The sequence below is a fragment of the Chiloscyllium plagiosum genome, chromosome 34 (genome assembly GCF_004010195.1).
Source record: "Chiloscyllium plagiosum isolate BGI_BamShark_2017 chromosome 34, ASM401019v2, whole genome shotgun sequence".
Lineage (NCBI taxonomy): Eukaryota > Metazoa > Chordata > Chondrichthyes > Orectolobiformes > Hemiscylliidae > Chiloscyllium > Chiloscyllium plagiosum.
Genome location: NC_057743.1, coordinates 32,431,806 through 32,451,216, shown reverse-complemented (window position 1 = coordinate 32,451,216; position 19,411 = coordinate 32,431,806). Strand labels below are relative to the sequence as shown.

The 19,411-nt window shown below is 42.2% G+C and overlaps 1 protein-coding gene across 2 annotated transcripts in view; it reads left to right on the top strand.

Annotated features, from left to right (window-relative positions):
* The window catches only part of LOC122540401 (probable pleckstrin homology domain-containing family N member 1), a 68,296-nt gene that overhangs the window by 26,743 nt on the left and 22,142 nt on the right, over nucleotides 1-19,411 (top strand). For both annotated transcript variants that reach the window (XM_043676091.1, XM_043676092.1), the window contains 5 exons: nucleotides 7,360-7,506; nucleotides 11,367-11,453; nucleotides 13,518-13,581; nucleotides 16,954-17,087; nucleotides 18,428-18,574. In XM_043676091.1, coding sequence (XP_043532026.1) covers nucleotides 7,360-7,506; nucleotides 11,367-11,453; nucleotides 13,518-13,581; nucleotides 16,954-17,087; nucleotides 18,428-18,574 — 579 coding nt within the window. The remainder of the gene's footprint in view (nucleotides 1-7,359; nucleotides 7,507-11,366; nucleotides 11,454-13,517; nucleotides 13,582-16,953; nucleotides 17,088-18,427; nucleotides 18,575-19,411) is intronic.

Here is a 19,411-nt window from a genome sequence, read left to right as displayed (position 1 = left end):
GTACTGTGCACGTGTAAATTAAGGGTGACTTGGTGATAGGGTACTGGCCTCTGTGTGAGATATTTCAGGGCCAATATTTTTAATCTATTTTTGTTTTGTCAATTCTGCACACAATAAAGTGAGGACTTCTTTAAGTTAGTTGCTGAAGAAGGACTATTGTGGCTCAGTAGTGCAATCCCTATCTCTGAGTGGTTCAAATCCCACCTGCTCCAGAGGTGTGTATTAATACCACTGAACAGGTTGATTTAGGGGAAAAGAAATTAAGCCATCTGTTGATTGTAGAGCAAAATGCTTTCCACTTAGCCTCAACTCTGTTCCTCAACCATTAACTTTCCTTGCATCAGTACAACAGGTTTCTCCTATTCAACATCAGTCATCCTGTCACTTATCTAACTGTGAAGGCCAATTTAGTGCCAATTAATACTAAGAAGGTATACACCATCACCACCGCTGCCTTGAATATTCAATCCCTCCATCCTGATTATGGTGGCAATAGTGAAAGCGATCTATAAGATGCACAGCAGCAGCTCACCAAGGCTCCTTCAATAGCACCCTCCAAAGCTACAACTTTGACCAATCAAAAGGAGAGGGACAACAGATACATGGTGACACCACTCCCTACAGGTTTCCATCCAAGCTGTCCATCCTGACTTGAAACCATTCTTTCACCGATGGGAGAGTCAAAATCCTGGAACTATCATCCTAAAGGACTGTTGGTGCATGTCACATGGATTGTGCAGTTGAAGAAGATAGTTCTCATCACCTTCTCAAGAGCAATTAGGAATGGGCTATCATGGCAACCACATTCCATTGCATGATAAACAAAAAGATAGCTGAGCTCCTCCAATTACAAGCAGCTCCGAATTTCCGCACTCCCATTGTTGGTGGCCACACCTTCATCTGCCAGGACCCCAAAGTTCTACGTTTCCTTCTTACGTGCCAATTCCTACTTCCACCTTTGAGACATTCTTAGAGCCATAGAGATGTACAGCATGGAAACAGACCCTTTGATGCAACTCTTCCATGCCGACCAGATATCCCAAACCAATCTAATCCCACCTGCCAGCACCCGGCCCATATCCCTGCAAACCCTTCCTATTCATATACCCATCCAGATGCCTCTTAAATGTTGTAATTGTACCAGCCTCCACCACTTCCTCTGGCAGCTCATTCCACACACGCACTACCCTCTGCATGATAAAGTTGCCCCATAAGTCTCTTTTACATCTTTCCCCTCTCAACGTAAACCTATGCCCTCTAGTTCTGAATTCCCCCACCCCAAGGAAAATACCTTGTCTATTTAACCTGTCCATGCCCCTCATGATTTAATAAACTTCTATAATATCACCCCTCAGCCTCCGACGCTCCAGGGAAAACAGCCTGAGCCTATTTAGCCTCTCCCTATAGCTCAAACTGTCCAACCCTGGCAACATACTTGAAAATCTTAACATCTATCTTTAACCCAGCTTTTTGTCACCTACGCCAATATCTGTTTACATAGCTCAGTGTTAAATTTTGTCCGACAAGTATCCTCTAATTAACCTTGTGACATATTACAACATTAAAGGCACAATAGACACAAGTCGTCATTGGTGCTGCTTTGACTGCTCACTGACAATGAACTCCCAGGCGGAATGACACTGCCACCTGTAGGTTGTTTGATGTCATGGTACCCTGGGCCTTAGACTGAATTCAAAAACCAAAAGTTGCCAGAAAAGATTAGGTTCCCTACAGTGTGGAAACAGGCCCTTTGGCCCAACAAGTCCACACCGATCCTCCAAAGAGCAACCCACCCAGACCCATTCCCCTACATTCACCCCTGACTAATACACCTAACTCTACGGGCAATTTAGCATAGCCAATTCACCTGACCTGCATATCTTTGGACTGTGGGAGGAAACCAGAGCACCCAGAGAAGATCCACGCAGACACAGGGAGAATGTGCAAACTCCACACAGACAGTCACCCGAAGCAGGAATTGAACCCGAGTCCCTGGCGCTGTGAGTCAGCAATGCTGACCACTGAGCCACCGTGCTGCCCAGCATCTGTGAAGAGAAATCAAAGTCAATGTTTCGGGTCCAGTGACCCTTCCTCAGAAGTGACTGGATTCAGCCTGAGGTAACACCGCGACTTCAATACTGTGAAGTGCCTAATTTTGCAGCAACACCACAGTTTTTGCCAGACTCTAGAGACTATAACTAAAAATCCTGTTGGAAGAATTGTCTGAAACAGTTTCTTATGGGACCAGGGAGCAGATCTCTCACAGAGTTTTCAAACAAAGTAAGAGCAGAAGAATGTTGGCCACTCAGCTCTCCAATCCTACACAGCCATTCAATAAGATCATGGTTGATCTGTTTGTGTTTTGAATTCCATGTTCCTATCTACCCCTCATAACCTTTGACAGCCTTGACAAACAAGAATGTATCTACCACTGCCTTAAAAATATTCAATTATCCCACCTTCAATGCCTTCTGAGGCAAAGTTCCAAAGATGCACAACCCTCTGACAGAAAAAAGTGCCCCTCATCTCTGGCTAAAAGGAAAACACCTAATATTAAAACAGTGTGATGCAGTACGAGACCCATCCAGAGAAGTAAACATCCTGTGCATTTCCACTTTGTCAAGACCCCTCAGGATCTTATAATTTTCAACCAAATCAGTCCACACTCTTCAGGCACCAGTGTAAACAAGCTCAGACCATCTAACCATTCCTCATAAACAATTGGTTCCTTCCCCTGTCAGTCCAGTAATCCTTTTGCAGAATTACCCCTGCATATAATTAAATTTTTGAATTATATTGGGCTGGCATGAAGGCAAAGAATATTAACAACAAAATAAATGCATGAAGAGTTTGTGCTTAGTACATCGTTTTATTTGTAATACATTATTGGTGGTATGGTGGCTCAGTGGTCAGTACTGCTGCCTCACAGTGCCAGGGACCCAGGTTTGGTTCCAGCCTTGGGTGACTGTCTGTGTGGAGTTTGCACGTTCTCCCTATGTCTGTGTTGGTTTCCTCCGGGTACACTGGTTTCCTCCCATAATCCAAAGATGTGCAGGTTAGGTGAATTGGCCAAGCTAAATTGCCCATAGTGTTCAGGGATGTGTAGGTTTGGTTCATTAGTCAGAGGTAAATGTAGAGTAATAGGGGATGGGAATGGGTGTGGGTGGAATACTCTTTGGAGGGTTGGTGTGGACTTATGGAGCCAAATGGCCAGTTTCCACACTGCAGGGATTCTGTGATAGTAAGATACATCATGATCTAATGCATCTTTGAATGATTTGTTGACAATGGGGATGAAAATATACAAATTCTTGCCCAAAAAGCTCAGTGGCCTGACCAATGAGCTGAGGATGGCCTCTGACATATTACTTGGTTGTGCAGAGTTGGTTGATTGAAGGCAGAGTGGTAGGCATTGTTTATACGGATTTCAACAAGGCATTCAACAAGGTTACGCAAGGTTACATCACATGGAATCCTGGAGGTACTAGTCAATAGAATACAACATTGGCTCAAAGGTAGGAGACAGAAGGTGTTGGCAGTAGAGGGTTACTTTTTAGACTGGAGGCCTGTGACCAACGGTGTGCCACAAGGATCGGTGTCAGATCCACTACTTTTTCTCATTCATATAAATGATTTCGATGTGAATATAGGAGGTACGGTTAGTAAGTTTGCAGATTACACCAAAATGGGTGGTGTTGTGGACAGTGATGAAGATTATCTCAGAGTACAACAACACCTTAATCAGTTGGGCCAGTGGACCAAGGCGTGGCAGATGGAGTTTAGTTTGAGTAAATGTGAGGTGTTGTATTTTGGTAAGGCAAACCAGGGCAGGACTCATACACTTAATGGTAGGAACCTGGGAAGTGTGGCTGAGCAAAGAGAACTAGGGGTAAAGGTGCATAGTTCTTTGAAAGTGGAGTGAAAGGTAGAGGCAGTGGTGAAGAAGGCATTTGGTGGGCTTGCCTTTAATGGTCAGTACTTTGAGTATAGGAGTTGCGATGTCATGGTGCGACTATGCAGGACATTGGTGAGGCTACTTTTAGAATACTGTGTTCATAGATTTACAAGGAAGTTACCAGGATTGGAGGTATTGAGCTATAAGAAGAGGCTGATGTGTTTTTCCCTGGAGTGCAGAGGTTGAGGGGATCTTATAGTGGTTTATAAAATCATGAGGAGCATGGACAAGGTGAACAGCCAAGGTCTTTTTCTCAGGGTAAGGAGGTCCAAAAATAGGGTGTCTAGGTTTAAGGTGCGAGGGGAAAGATTTAGATTAGATTACTTACAGTGTGGAAACAGGCCCTTCGGCCCAACAAGTCCACACCGCCCCGCCGAAGCGCAACCCACCCATACCCCTACATTTACCCCTTACCTAACACTACGGGCAATTTAAAAGGGACCTGGGTAGCAACTTTTTCGCGCAGAGGGTGGTGCATGTATGGAATGAGCTGCCAGAGGAAGTGGTGGAGGCTGGTATGATTGCAACATTTAAGAGTCATCTGGGTGGGTATATGAATAGGAAGGGTTTAGAGGGATATGGCACAAATGCTGGCAAATGGGACTAGATCAGTTTAGGATGTCTGATCAGCATGGATGAGTTGGACTGAAGAGTCCATTTCTGGGCTGGAAACTCTCTAACTCTATGACTCTATCTATCTTTTAATCAGGAGACCACAACTGCACACAATATTTAAGTTGTGATCTCATCAATGTCCTGTATAACTGAAGTATAAAGTCCTTACTTCTATGTTTACTTCGTCTCACTGTAGCACTTTTCATCAGGGTAACTGCACAACAACAATTTTTATTTTTGTAGCAATTTTGACATAGTAATACTTTCCAAAGCGCTTTAAAGTAATTGAATTCACTTAGTTGTATGCTAAGTCTGAATCGTTCGGAGAGATGGGGCAGATTGGTATGTTACTGGGTCAGCAATCCAGAGGTCTAGACTGATGGGAAATGTGTTCAAATCTCAGCACTGTGGCAGCTGGTGAGATTTAAACTTTGCCCAGTAGTCACGTGGCTAAATGGATAAACAGGCTAGCATTGGGGTGGGATAAGGAGTCTGGCATTGGGATGGGATAAGGAGGCTAGCATTGGGGTACTCTGAGAAAATTGAAAGTTGAGCATTTTGTTCAACTTTTATGGTGTAATGGCAGTGTATTTACCTTTGATCCTGAAACTCAGGTTCAAATCCCACCTGCTGTGGAAGTGCATCATAACATCTCTAAAAAGGTTGATTTAAGATAATGTCTTAAATGTGACCCAAGCAAAAAAAGAAAATACTAACAAAGAGCTGAATATTGAGTTGGTCCTTCAGAAAGCAAGTGATTGGAAAGCGTTTAGGGAGGGTCTTTCGAAAGCATGGGTCTAAGTGGCTGATGGCTGGCACAACTGACATGGTGAAACAAAAGTGGCCAGAATCAGAGGGACAGTAAGTTTAGGGAAAGGGATAGGCTGATTAGGGTGGCATGGTGGCTCAGTGATTAGCACTGCTACCTCACAGCATCAGAGACCGGGGTTTGATTCCAGCCTCGGGTGACTGTCTGTGGGAAGATTGCATATTCTCCCCATGGCTGCATGAGTTTCCTCTGGGTGCTCCGGTTTCCTCTCACAATCCAAAGATGTGCAGGCTAGGTGAATTGGCCATGCTAAATTACCCATAGGGTTCAGGGATGTGTAGGTTAGGTGCATTAGTCAGGAAAAATGTGGAGTAATAGGGCAGCGGAATGGGTCTGGGTGGTATACCCTTTGGAGGGTCAGTGTGGACTTGTTGGTCCAATTAGCCTATTTCCACACTGTAGGGATCTTGTCATAGCAAGATAAGTCATGATCAAATACATCTTTGAATGATTTGTTGACAATGGGGATGAAAATGCACAAGCTCTTGCCCAACAAGCTCAGTGGCCTGACCAATTAGCTGGAGAAGGAGTTGAGGATGGTTTCTGACACATTACTTGGTTGTGCGGAGTTGGTTAATCGAAGGTAGAGTGGTAGGTATTGTCTATACGGACTTCAGCAAGGCATTCAACAAGGTTCCGCATGGGTAGATCACATGGAATCCTGGGGGAGCTAGCCAATAGGATACAACATTGGCTCAAAGGTAGGAGATAGAAGATGTTGGCAGTAGAGGATTACTTTTTGGACTGGAGGCCGGTGGCCAACAATGTGCCACAAGAATCGATGTTAGATCCACTACTTTTTCTCATTTATATAAATTATTTGGATGTGTACATAGGAGGTATGGTTAGTAAGTTTGCAGATTACACCAAAATTTGTAGTGAAGTGGACAGTGATGAAAATTATCTCAGAGTACAATAACACCTTAATCAGTTGGGCCAATGGACCAAGGAGTGGCAGATGGGATTTAAGTTGGATAAATGTGATGTGTTGCATTTTGTTAAGTCAAACCAGGGCAAGATGTATACACTGAGTGTTAGGAGCCTGGGGAGAATTGCTGAACAAAGAGACCTACGGATATAGGTGCATAGATCCTTGAACGTGGAGTCAAAGGTAGATGCAGTGGTAAAGAAGCATTTGGCGTGCTTACTTGAGCTGTTTAGTGTGGCACGGTGGCTCAGTAGCTAGCACTGCTGCCTCACAGTGCCAGGAACCCAGGTTCAATTCCAGCTTTGGGCAATTGTCTGGTGGTGTTTGCACATTCTCCTTGTTTCTGCATGTGTTTTCTCTGGGTGCTCTGCTTTCTTCCTACAGTCAAAAGGTGTGTAGGTTTGGTGGATTGGCTGTGCTAAATTATCCATGGATGTGGATCCGGGTAAGATGCTCTTCAGAGGGTCAGTGTGGACTCAATGAGCCTCAGGATCCTCCAACCACATGGAATCAATGTCAATTTCATCAGTTTCCTGATCTCCTCTCTTCCCACCTGATCCCAGATTCAACCCTCCAACTCAGCACCGCCCTCTTGATCCGTCTTACCTGTCCATCTTCCTTCCCATCTATCCGCTCCATCCTCCACTCTGACCTATCACCATTACCTCCCACCTTCATTCACCTAATGCATTCCTAGCTACCTTCCTGCCAGCCCCACCCCTCTCCCATTTATCTCTCAGCCCCCTTGGACCCCACCCTCCATATTCCTGATGAAGATATTATGATCGAAATGTCGATTCTCCTGCTCCTTGGATGCTGCCTGACCAGCTGTGCTTTTCCAGTGCCTCACTCTATGACCCTCCTCAATGAGCAGAATGGTCTGCTTCCACACTGTAGGGATGCTAGCCTTCAAGAAGATTGTATGGGAGGAAGAACTGGACTATGAAGCCATTTTGAACATAGTGGTTATCATTTTAAATTGGAGGAGTATAGTTTGTCCATTTACCTCATTATGCAATTAATTGTTTGCAGACGGAATTGCTTTGGGGGAAGTCACGCAGAGAACTGGAGGAGATCATCCGCACTGAGCCTGTAATAGGCTGGGAAGGAGAAGCCATCGGGTCTCTCGGTGAAATTGTGTGGTCCTCCTCTGTTGTCCTTCATGAACAATACAACGAGGTAACTGATCTTCAGTGCATCTATGTCAGATTACAATCCACTTAAATGACCACTTCTTTGGACATTTTGCTAATTTAACCTGAACACTCTCTTCTTCCCAGCCAGTCTGAGCATGTATCATGATTGCTGTGACAGAAGGCAGTGTGATGAGAAATTAATTGTTCGGAAGTTATGGGTCCAAATCCCACCATTGTTGGCTTTTAGTAGGTTGGTGTGGTGCAGTGGTAGTGTCCCTGCCTCCAAGCCAGGAGGCCTAGGTTCAAGTCCTGCCTAATCCAGTGGTATGTAATGACATCACTGAGAAAATTGATTAGAAGATGAATAAGTGTTATGAGCACAGTGTCTGCTGCAAGCTCAAAAGTGCCCCCTAAAGGATTGTTTGAAATCTTTGAAGACCTGCATTAATATAGCACAGCATGGCCACCATGTTCCAGCTACAACACAGTTACAACAACCAGGAGCAGGAAGAGAGATCTGAAGTTATGATTCCCACTACATGCCTTTTTTTTTAAGAAACAGCTCTTTCTGTATTTTTCCATAATGGGAGAGACAGTTGTGGAATGGTGATGTCACTGGATTAATAAACTAGAAAGAAACGTGTTTAAAACCCAATGGCAAGTGTTTAAAATTTAAGTTTGATTTATGTCACCATTGTTACAAAAACCCCCTCTGGTTTATTAATCTCCTTAGGGAAGGACATGAGCCATCCTTACCTGATCGGGTCTACATGTGATTACAGTCCTACAGCAATGAGCAAGAAATACTGGCGTCGCCAGTGACATCCATGTCCCATGAACAATTGTAATTTAGCTTGGAAATGCAGGGCACATGTTGCATTATAATAGAATACAGCAAACTATTTAAAGAGCAGTGACTATAAGTAAAATGGCATTTTTAAAAATTACATTCAAAAGTGTAGTCATAGAGGTTGCACAGCATAGAAACATGCTGACCAGATATCCTAAATTAATCTAGTTCCATTTGCCAGCATTTGGCCTATAAATTTCGTAGGTTTTGGAATGTTGCTGAACAAAGTGGCCTTGGAGTGCAGGTTCATCGTTCCTTGAAAGTGGAGTCCCAGGTAGATAGGATAGTAAAGAAGGGGTTTGGTATGCTTTCCTTTATTGGTCAGACTATTGCGTACAGGTGTTGGGAGATCATGTTGCAGTTGTACAGGACATTGGTTGGGCCACATTTGGAATGTTCTGAGCACTTCTGGTCTCCTTCCCATCGGAAGAATGTTGTGAAACTTGAAAGGGTTCAGAAAAGATTTAAATGATGTTGTCAGAGTTGGAGGATTTGAGCTATAGGGAGAGGCTGAATAGGGTGGGCCTGTTTCCCTGGAGTGTCAGAGACTGAGGGGTGACCTTATAGAGGTTTATAAAATCATGTGGGGCATGGATAGGAAAAATAGATGAGGTCTTTTCCCTGGAGTGGGGAGTCCAGAACTAGAGGGCATAGGTTTAGGGGGAGAGGGGAAAGATATAAAAGGGACCGAAGGGGCAACTTCTTACCATAGAGGGTTATATGTGTATGGAATGAGCTGCCAGAGGAAGAGGTGGAGGCTGCTACAATTACAACATTTAAAAGGCATCTGGATGCGGATATTAAGAGGAAGGGTTTGGAGGGATATGGGACTAGATAAGGTTAGGATATCTGGTTGGCATGGAAGAGTCGGACTGAAGGGTCTGTTTCCATGCTGTTACATCTCTATGACTCTATGATTCTGTATTCTGGAAGAAGAATTACCAAGAGTGTGAATTGATACTTCTCTAAAGGTAGTTGGCAGGGCAATGGTTAATGTTTGACAAGCACAGGAACCCTGGTGATTTCCTACTCTGAGTTTGTGCATGGGCACACAATACTCCCCTAATGGAGACATGAGCCACAATCGAGACTTTATTTTGTGTTTTCGACACCCTCAAGATCAGCCTAAAGCACTCTGTGGGGAGTTAACTACTTGTGGCTAGACAAGCAAATTTGCAATGTGGAGTGTTCCCACTATCATAGGTTAAATTCCTATACCAGTTGAAGTTCCTGTGAAGGACTCTCCTTCTCAACATGTGCCCTCACCTGAGGCATGGTGACCCTCAGGTTAACCAGCATCACTGTTTAATATGAGAGAGCAGCCCTATGGTCAGGTAGGACTTTGGTGACTTATTAAAAAAACAGAGAATCCATCTTCTTATGTAGAAATGACAAGAAATGATTTGCACCTCTCAGTCCCTACAAACAGCAAGATAATATCCCTGCTCTACTTTACAATTATGCGAGATCTCAGATTGGGCTCCAGTCTGACATGTCAGTTGAACAATAGCATTTTTAACAATGTTGCACTCCCTCAGAACTGCACAGAAGTTTCAACCTAGATATTTTTCTTCCCATTTTTTGAGTGGGTCTCAAATTCATTAGCGCTGTGACTCAGAGCATCCTACCACTGAGCCATTACTAACAAACATTAAAAGTAATTGATCTTCCATCGCTTTGAGGTACAATTTTGGAACTGCTCACAGTCTGCAGTGTTAAATCTTAACGAGCTCTTTGTTGTTGCTGCTTTAAGGTATTGAAAATGTCTGCTGTCTGTGAGCAGGAACCTGAGTGCAGTCAATGACTGAGTAAGAGCCATGTGTAGGTGGATGATGAATAGAACACCAATGCTAACTGGAGGCAAGGGTGGTTGGAATGGAATTTGGATTGCTAACAGTGATTTAGGATTATGGGGGTGAGAGTGTCTTCTTACACCTTTGAGTGTGAATGCTGAACAAGGTTTGAGGGACTGACCTGTGATGCTATGGGAATGATTAGGTTGTTATGCTGCAGATTGGGTTCTGGGTTACCTGTGGAATTGCCCCATCATCCCTTGCCAGCTCACATGCCCCTTCCTACTTGTTTGCCCGTGACCCAACAAGTCCAACTTGCTCCCAGCCTCAGTAACATCCTTCAGGCATGAGAAAAATCAGATATTTCCAAGGCATGGAGTTCAGGATTGTAACCGGGTGAGTGGGAGGTGTGTGCAAGTGTTAAAAAGTAAAAAGTTTTTAAAAAAGCAGGAATAACATTGACAGAGGCCTGAGTGAAGAAACTGTTACTTAATTCTTTGATTGTGAGTTTTGCCTCCAGTTAATGCCCAACCACAACAACTCTTGGGAAAGTGTAATGAGCTGTTTTTCTGATCCACTGTCAGCCATGTGGCACAGGTACTCCCAGGGTGCTTTTTCCTGTAGTGGTTTGGTATAACTTCGTGGCTTATTGGTTATTTCAGAAGGTAGTTAAGAATCAACAATATTATTGTGGGTCTGCAGTCACATATAATTCAGACTGTTTAAGGCTGACAGATTTCTTCCCTGGAGGGAATGAGTGCATCGACTCAGTTGTTACAATAATCCAGGTGGTTTCATGATCATTATGAGAGGAATGCTTTATTTCAGATTTATTAACTAATGGAGTTGAGATAATCTCTGCTGCTAAAATGGGCTGTTAATCCCAGAGCATTGGAAGAGACTCTGGATTCCTAATCCAGTCAAGAGTCCACTGAACCAGACACTCAAAAATGAGGCAAAACCTTCCTGGGAATTACATCTGCTCAATTCCACTTCCTATCTCAAAAGTTTGATGTAGAAATTTCAATGCCTGGAGATTAGTCGGATGTATTACGGAACAATGGCATTAACCCATATTTGCTGTTTGTGAGGGGAGCATCCCAATTATTTACAATAGCATATTCATCACCTATTAGTTTCAGCCCAAAAGACTGGTAATAAATCGTTTTTTTAATGACATGATAATGACTAATGCAATGCCAACCAGTAATAAGATTGAATATTTTAACCACGCACCTTTTGTTTTGGTAATTTCCACAGGAAGAGAGTAAAAGGCACCTCATTCTCTTTCCATTGCATTTGTTACTTCTGGCCGTAGATGATGAGAAAAACAAGTTCATTTATCAGGTGAAAATATCTGTGTTGTCTTCATTTTAAATCAGATTACAGAACTGTGTGCCCTCTACTCCGTCACTTGGGCAGATGTGCACCTTTCTGTGATTTCAATGATCGGAATATGAAATGGGCTGTCGAACTGCTTTTGTTATGTTATGCCTTTTCATCCTCTCCCCTTGCCTAAGGAGTGGTGAGTCTCAGGTTAAACTTACTACCGCTTACCTCTTTCTAACGAGAGAGCAACCCAGTCGTAGATTGACAAGTACTTGGTTAGTTCAGTTGGCTTTTTTTTCCTTTATTTATTTATGGGATGAGGGCATCACTGGCTAGGTAGCATTTATTGCCCCATCCCTAATTGCCCAGAGTTCAGTTAAGAGTCTACCAGATTGCTGTATGTCTGGAGTCGTATGTAGGCCAGACCAGGTAAGGATGGCAGTTTCCTTCCCTAAAGGACATTAGTGAACCAGATTTTTTTTCCAAAAACCAACAATGGATTCATAGTCATCATTAGATTCTTAATTCCAGATATTTATTGAATTCAGATTCCACCATCTGCCATTGCAGGATTCAATCCCAAGTCCCCAGAACATTATCTGGGTCTCTGGAGTAACAGTTCAACGATAATATCACTAGGTCATCACTTCCCCTCAGGGTGGACAGCTGGTATGTGATGCCAACAGCACAGGGTTCATAGTAAACTGGCTGAGTTTACTATTAAGGACTCTCCTTCTCAACCTCACTGCAAGTACGATGCTCCTCAGATTAAACCACCACCAGTCCTCTCTCTCTCTCTATGAGAAAGTGGCTCTCTGGGACTATTACTTACTTTTTAGCGCTGACATCCAATTTAACTGTATAAAACCTAGCAGTGTGACCAAAGCCTCCACAAGTGTCTTTCTCCATTGCATTGATGTAAACAGCCAGCCCGGTCAGTGCTATTGGGAAGGATAGTGTCACAATTGGGAATAGATGGAAGTTCACTTCTTTCACTGCTTACCTTTTCTAGGTGTTACCTGAATCCCAGATCAGTGTTTCCAAGACCACAGATGAAACTCCTGACTCCTCTAAGCAGGGATAAACCTGAGAATATAAAAGGAAAGATTTTCAATCTTTCACAACCACATCACTTTACAACTGACTGCTTTTGCAATGGAATCTCTGTTGAAATCTAGAAAAACCAGTTTTGCTCACAAAAGTGATCCCAAATAAAAAATGTGATAAATGCAGACAACCTGTTTGTGCAGCATTGATTCAAGGATAATTGTTTGCTTCTCTTCAAGACGGGATCAGCCTAGAAGGAAAATAGAGCCTTGATTTAGCATTCCCCTTGATTTAGACTGCTCCATTGATAGTCCCCTCACTATTGCACAGGAGTCTCAGCTCCAATTTGTGCTGGAGTGGGTCTTGAACCTTCAGCGCTCTGGGTCAGAGACAAAAGTGATGTAGCTGCATTGTCCTCCCAATCCCTTGAGAATGAAAGCCAGGTGATTTCCTAAAGTTCAAATTCAGCCCATTGAGTCTGGTCTGTCATTCAATGAGGTCAAGACTGATCTGATAACCCTTAATTCCATTTTCCTGCCTTTTCACCATAATCCTTGACTCCCTTAATCATTAAAACATTGTCTACCTCCTTCTTGAATAGACATAATGATCCGGCCACTACAGCCTTGCATAGTAAAGAATTTGAGAGTGAAACCAAGGGAGAAAATATGCTCTACAAGAAAATTGTAATACTGTAAATAAGAGTCTTTGTATAAGGGATACATATTTAAAAGGACATGGCATAAATGGTGCATAAATAATTATCTTTGTGTCAAGGATGGGTGTGTGTAGGGAAGCTGTGTGCACTGAATGCAAGTTTGAGTAACAATTGTACAAGAGACATGGTTCTAACATTGTTGTAATATGATTTGAGGGTGTGCTGAAACTGGAGAGAGAGGTTTTGTGTGAAGTGTTTGGTGAATAGCTAAAAAAACTTTGAAGAAAACTTGTGAGTCTTAAAGCCACACCAGTATCAAGCCCTGAATGTAGCTGAGGAAATGCTGACAATTCATTAACACCCTCTTCATTTTCCAGGGATTGTTGCCTCTGTCAGGAATTTCAGTCAGAACGTTGATGGAAAATACTTTTGAAATTACTGGTAAGAGCAAACAACACACATCTTCTTCAATGGAATTCTGCATTAAATGGCTGATTTCCAAGGTATCCTCAACAACTAAAGCTGTTTGTGGGAGCAAACAGGCTTTGAGTCTTATATTACAATGAGCTACACTGCAAAAACATTTCATTAGTTATAAAATGCTTAACAACCTTCTGAAGCTGAGAGAGGTGCTACGTAAATTGTGCTTCTTTCTTTCTTAGAGCGACACTTAATTGGGTCAGATGTTCAAAATATACCAAGGAAGTTTGCAGAGAAAATTAATTTGCAATTTCATTTGGAGCTTTTTACGTTGAAACCTGTCCAGATATTTGCCTGAAATTGTGCTGGACTGGATGACATTAAATGGCCGCCTTAACATTTTAAAACGTTTTATCCAATTGAACATGTAACAGAAGCATACAAATGGTATGCAAAGTATCTATCATTTGTATTCACTGTATCTTGAGAAATCAGCTAACTGCAGGTAATTACAACCTTGAGTATGCAGTGCAAATAAATAATTCACTTTAGCCAAAAAGGCTTAACTTCTGTTACATTTCCTCAGGTTATTCTCTACATAGCAGTCGTATCTGTCCCAAGCACTTTGCGATCATATTTAAAAGAAAACGAATCTCCATAGATGTTGCACCTCCCACAGCTTATCCAAAAGATCTTTGAAACCAATTTGTTATTTTTGAAACATGTTGAATTGAATTAATTCAAGTAAATGTAACTAATATTGCATGGCACAATAAGGCCGCAGAACAGTCAGGCAAATGAACATTTAATTGTTTTTGTCAATAAAATGCGGAGCTGGAAGGGCACAGCAGGTCAGCCAGCATCAGAGGAGCAGGAAAATCAAGGTTTCCGGTCAGGACCCATTATCAGGACTTCATTGAGTCCTGAGTAAGGGTCCTGAACAGAAACCTTTACTTTCCTGTTCCTCCGATGCTGCCTGACCTGCTGTGCCTTTCCAGCACCACATGTCAGCAACTCTGACTTCCAGCATCTGCAGTCTTCACTATCTCCATCTAATTGTGTTTTTTTGTTGGTATGGAATGAGGGAGGAATGAATGCTCTCCAGGACAGCCTATTCTTCCTCAAATAGCATCTTTTGGACCCCTGAACTAACTTGAAAGACGGACCCTCCAGCAATGCAGCAGCTCCTTGGCAGTCAGACTGAGATGTGTGTTCAAGTCTGTGGAGTGAGACTTCAACCCACAACCTTTTGACTCAAAGTTTCAAATGTCACCTGGCACCAAGGTGGCCTTTTGACTGAGCGATGCCGAGTGCTCACATCACAGCTGCAAACCAGTTGTGGTTTCCCTTTAAAGAGCAGCAATAACAGACATAGTGTCTCCATGTCTGAGTTTGCCCTGGTCTGCAAAGTATTGACATTATTTTCATAATTCACTTCAGGTGTCTGTGTATTCATCCCCCAAAGCAGGTGAAATTCACCCTTGGGACTCGGCATCTCATCCAAGCCAGATTAAATCACCGACAAACTGTAAAGAGTCAGATAGCTCAAATGTCCGCTTTGTGATGCAGTGTGATGCCAACAGCATTAGTTCAATTCCCAGATCTGGTTGAGGTTATCTTGAAGATTCTCCTTTCCCAATCTTTCCCTTGTCTGAGGCACGGTGACTGTCAGGTTAAACCAGCACCAGTTGTGCTGGTTGACCCAATCACCCAAATGAGAGTGCAGCCCTCTGGTCCAGTAGGACTATGGTGACATTATTAGCTGAGAGGTGTTCCACATGCTTATTCTAATTAGGCCACTGGGCAAGCCTTTCAAAAGCAATGTGAAGGTGCTATATAAATGTTGCATCTTTCATAATGACAGGATACTCCAAAGCACTTTGCAACTAATTACAACTCTGCCTATTCTTCAGAAATATTTAATGAACAAAATACAACTGGAAATTTGAATGTGACAAGCTCCCATAAAGTGGGACAATGACCAGGTAATCTCTCTCCTAGGTTAAGGGATAAATATCCACAGAGACACCAGTGAGACCTTCCTGCCCTTTCTTCAAAAGGTGCTGCATTGGTTCATTACGTTCAACTGAGACAGTAGACAGCATCTCTATATAATATCTCATCTAAAAGACGCACCTCTGACAGTGTAGCAGTCCTCCAGTACTCCACTGGAACATCAGCATTGAGTTTTTCACTGCACTTCTGCAGGAATCTTAATGCTATAACTTCTCAGAGGTACTTCTAATGCCCAGTAAAATGTGCTGACACTTCATTAGTGTAGTCACTGTTGTACTGCAGATGCAAAGTAAAAGTTTATCCATCACAGAATGCAAATATGTTTACTGCTGACAATGAACATGGAACATGTACTTGGCTTTTTAAGAAAAAAAAATGAGCGGGATGTGGGCATTGTTGACATCAAATTGTCCATCCCTAATTGTCTGACAATGTTGCCCCACACCCAAGTGCAAATGTTTGTGAAGTGCACAACAGAATCTCTCAAGTTTCTGGTCACAGTTTCCAGTCAGTCACATATGAATGTCCAGCATTGCTCTGAATCACTCTGTTAATGGTTTTGTCAGGTCATTGCATGGATAAATTGAATAGGCAAAGTTGTAACTCTTGTTCCCAGTCCAGCATTAACAGGACAGCAAAACAAACAGTGAGATGAAGAAGGACACGTTATGAGGATTGACCACTCCCATACAATGTAAACCAAGAAACAATCTTTCCTCATGATTAGTGTCAATATTGAACAATTTAGTCAGTCTATTCTCTGGATAGGTGCAGAACAGAGAATGAGGTCATTTATACTTGTCTCAACTGTTTGAAAGAGCTACCAGTAATTCAACTCTCCAACTGTTTTTCCACAACCCTACAATGTATTTTTCCTTTTAAAAATATATATACAATTCCCTTGTGAAAGATTATACTCTATTGCGACCTTGTTCTATTAGAGGGGAGGCTGAGTACAAGAACAATTGCAAAGGCTGATATGGTCAGGGGACCTTCTCCAACACAACGTAAAAGCTGGAACAAATCCAAATTCACAAAGCTGCCAACATGGAGAAGAATTAGTGAGTTATGCCAGAGAAATGGGTGATGATATAAGGCTAGGAAGAAAGAATCCATTGATAAAGACATTGTGATACTCATGCTCTTCATTAGAGCAATGATAATTTTGTATCTTCAATAATTTTTGACCCTAGACCATATGGAAGATAATATAGAGGTTAAAGCAAATGCATCTGAGTGTATGAGATACTAAATAGAGGCTGACAGGCCGAATTACATTGTATGCTCTAAAGGCAAGTGAATTGTTTTTATAGTACACATATATACACCTCTGTAATGGAATAACTTTCAATTGTCCCAACCTTTTCTTCTCATTAGGTTCAATGTTCGATTCTAGGATAATCACCTGTCCAGATCCAGAAGAGTTTAGAATATGGATGGCCCATTTGCCAAGAAGAGTGAAGAAGGCCTCCATCTATCGTCCACATAAAGAGCAAAAGCTGTCTGTACTGGTAGGCAATGTTCCTTTTTTTCAGACTTCACTGCATCAATTGTCGATGTGAAGAAGGGTGGCAAAATTCAAGGTTTAATATTTAATGAGAAATTGAATGAGACTGCTTAAGCATGATCCAGGATCTATCACAAGTCTACATTAAGGCAAAAACAAAAAATGCTGATGAATATTTAGCAGGTCTGGCAGCACCCGTGGAGAGAGAATTAAAATTTTGAGTATGATTCTTCTTCAGAATGGAATGAAGATGGAGAAAGCATTAAGTCAACCTGTGTTACCCCAGCATAGTACTAGGGATTCTGCCATTGGTCTCAATCATTGTGGCACCCTGGAAATCATTTAGGGTCCTGCCCCTGGATGATTATCCTATGGATTTTATTGGAAACAAGTATGTATCTCAATGTCCCGTGATTCCAAGGTTAGGCTCTTCTTTGCTGCTTGCATGTTGGAGTAGACAGCTAGCATCCAGTATCAATGCTCACTCATGAAATTCATCTTTCAGGCAAGGTAGAAATGGCAGTTAGTGATCAGTGAAAGGTACCCCACAAGAATAAACACCTTCAGAAACCGAGCTGAGAAAGAAATTTGAGAGGGATGTAAGGGATATTCAAAACTGCGGTAGAAACAGGTAGGGAAAAGTAGTTACACTATAAAATAAATTCCAATACAAAAAAAATGAAAATTTTAATTTTAGAATGTAGTCAGAAGGATTAGAAAGGAAAAAAAAAGACGCAAGCATGTAAGGAGCCGGTCATCGGTCATACATCATTGACATCAGAGACAGTCTGTTTGGCAGCTCACCATTGTAAGCACAACTCTTATCACGAAAGAGTAAATTGCATCAGTCGATTCAACTCCCACTTTGAAAGTGTTTTCTTAGAGTTAGGTAATATCGAGATTATGAATAGGACTGTTCTAGATTAATGCATAATGCATGGGTGATATCGTAAAGGAAGGCATAGGTCTTCACTGAGTCATTAGCTTCACAGTGATCTAAAGAGGAGCGTTCAATAGAACTCTAATTCTCTGGCTGCCTTTGAAATGTAACCTGTTTCGTTGAATTTTCTGTGAAAATATATTAAGAGACAAGTTTCCCTATTAAACTCTGTAAGTGCATCCGAGCCAATGAATTCTTATTAAGCCAGGGAGATATGACTCGATTCTGTTATATCAGTTCTGAAGAAAGGCTCCTAGACTTGAAGTCTTAACTCTTCTCTCTCTCCACAGATGCTGCCAGATCCGCTGACTTTTTCCAGCAATTTCTGCTTTCGTTTCAGTTCTTCAACATCTACAATTCTTTATTTTGTCCTGTTTAATCTGTTTGTTGGTCCTGGTTATTAGATCCCTTGTGATGAGAGCTGGAAGAGGCAAGAGCTGGAAAAATACCTGCTACAGAAACCCATTAAAGGCTGGGAAGGAACTCCTATCCAACATTTGGGAGCCATCATTTACTTGTCCATGGTAAAAATCAACTTCACACAGAGTCAGGTATGTCACTTCCTCCTGTTTAAGTTAACAAATGCACCTTTACGATATGTTAAGAGTATCTCAGCAAACAGGAAGTCCGTAGCATATGAGGATTTCCCAAACTAGTCCTTCACTTATCAATAATGATCTTTAAAATATTGCACACTTGTTATGCAGGGAAGTGCAACAGGCAATTTGTGAATGTTTGTGTCTTATATTCAGCAGATGAGTCAGCTGAATGATGAATCTGTTTTGGTGTGCATTGGTCATAGGGGTGTGTTATCCATTTAGTCAAGTGTATACATAAAGCAGGGAACTCTTGAGCGGCCCTACCCCTGGACCCAGGAAACCTGATTCATGTCCCACCTGCTCCAGAGGTGTGTTATAAAATCTCTGTTTAAAAATACCTGCATGTAAAGAATATTCACTTAAATAAAATGACCAATCAGGATAAAAACAGAAACTACTGGAGGAAACTCAGAAAGTCTGGCAGTATCTGTAAGAAGAGAACCAGAGTTAACATTTCGAGTCTGATATGACTCTTTTTTGGAACTGAGCAATTTGGGATCAATTCTTCCCTTAATGGTTGAATCAGGGTGAGGATGGAAGGTCCAATCAGGCCAGTTAAACTCCTCAGAATGGTTTCTTTTTGACATTGAAATTCAATATTACCGAAAAGAGAGACAAGGGAATTGGGAGGCCATGTTGCGTCTGTACAAGACACTGGTGAGGCCACTTTTGGAATATTGTGCTCAATTCTGATCTACCTCCTATAGGAAGAATATTGTGAAAGGGTTCAGAAAGGATATTGCCAGGGTTGGACCGTTTGAGCTAAAGGGAGAGGCTGAATACGCTGGG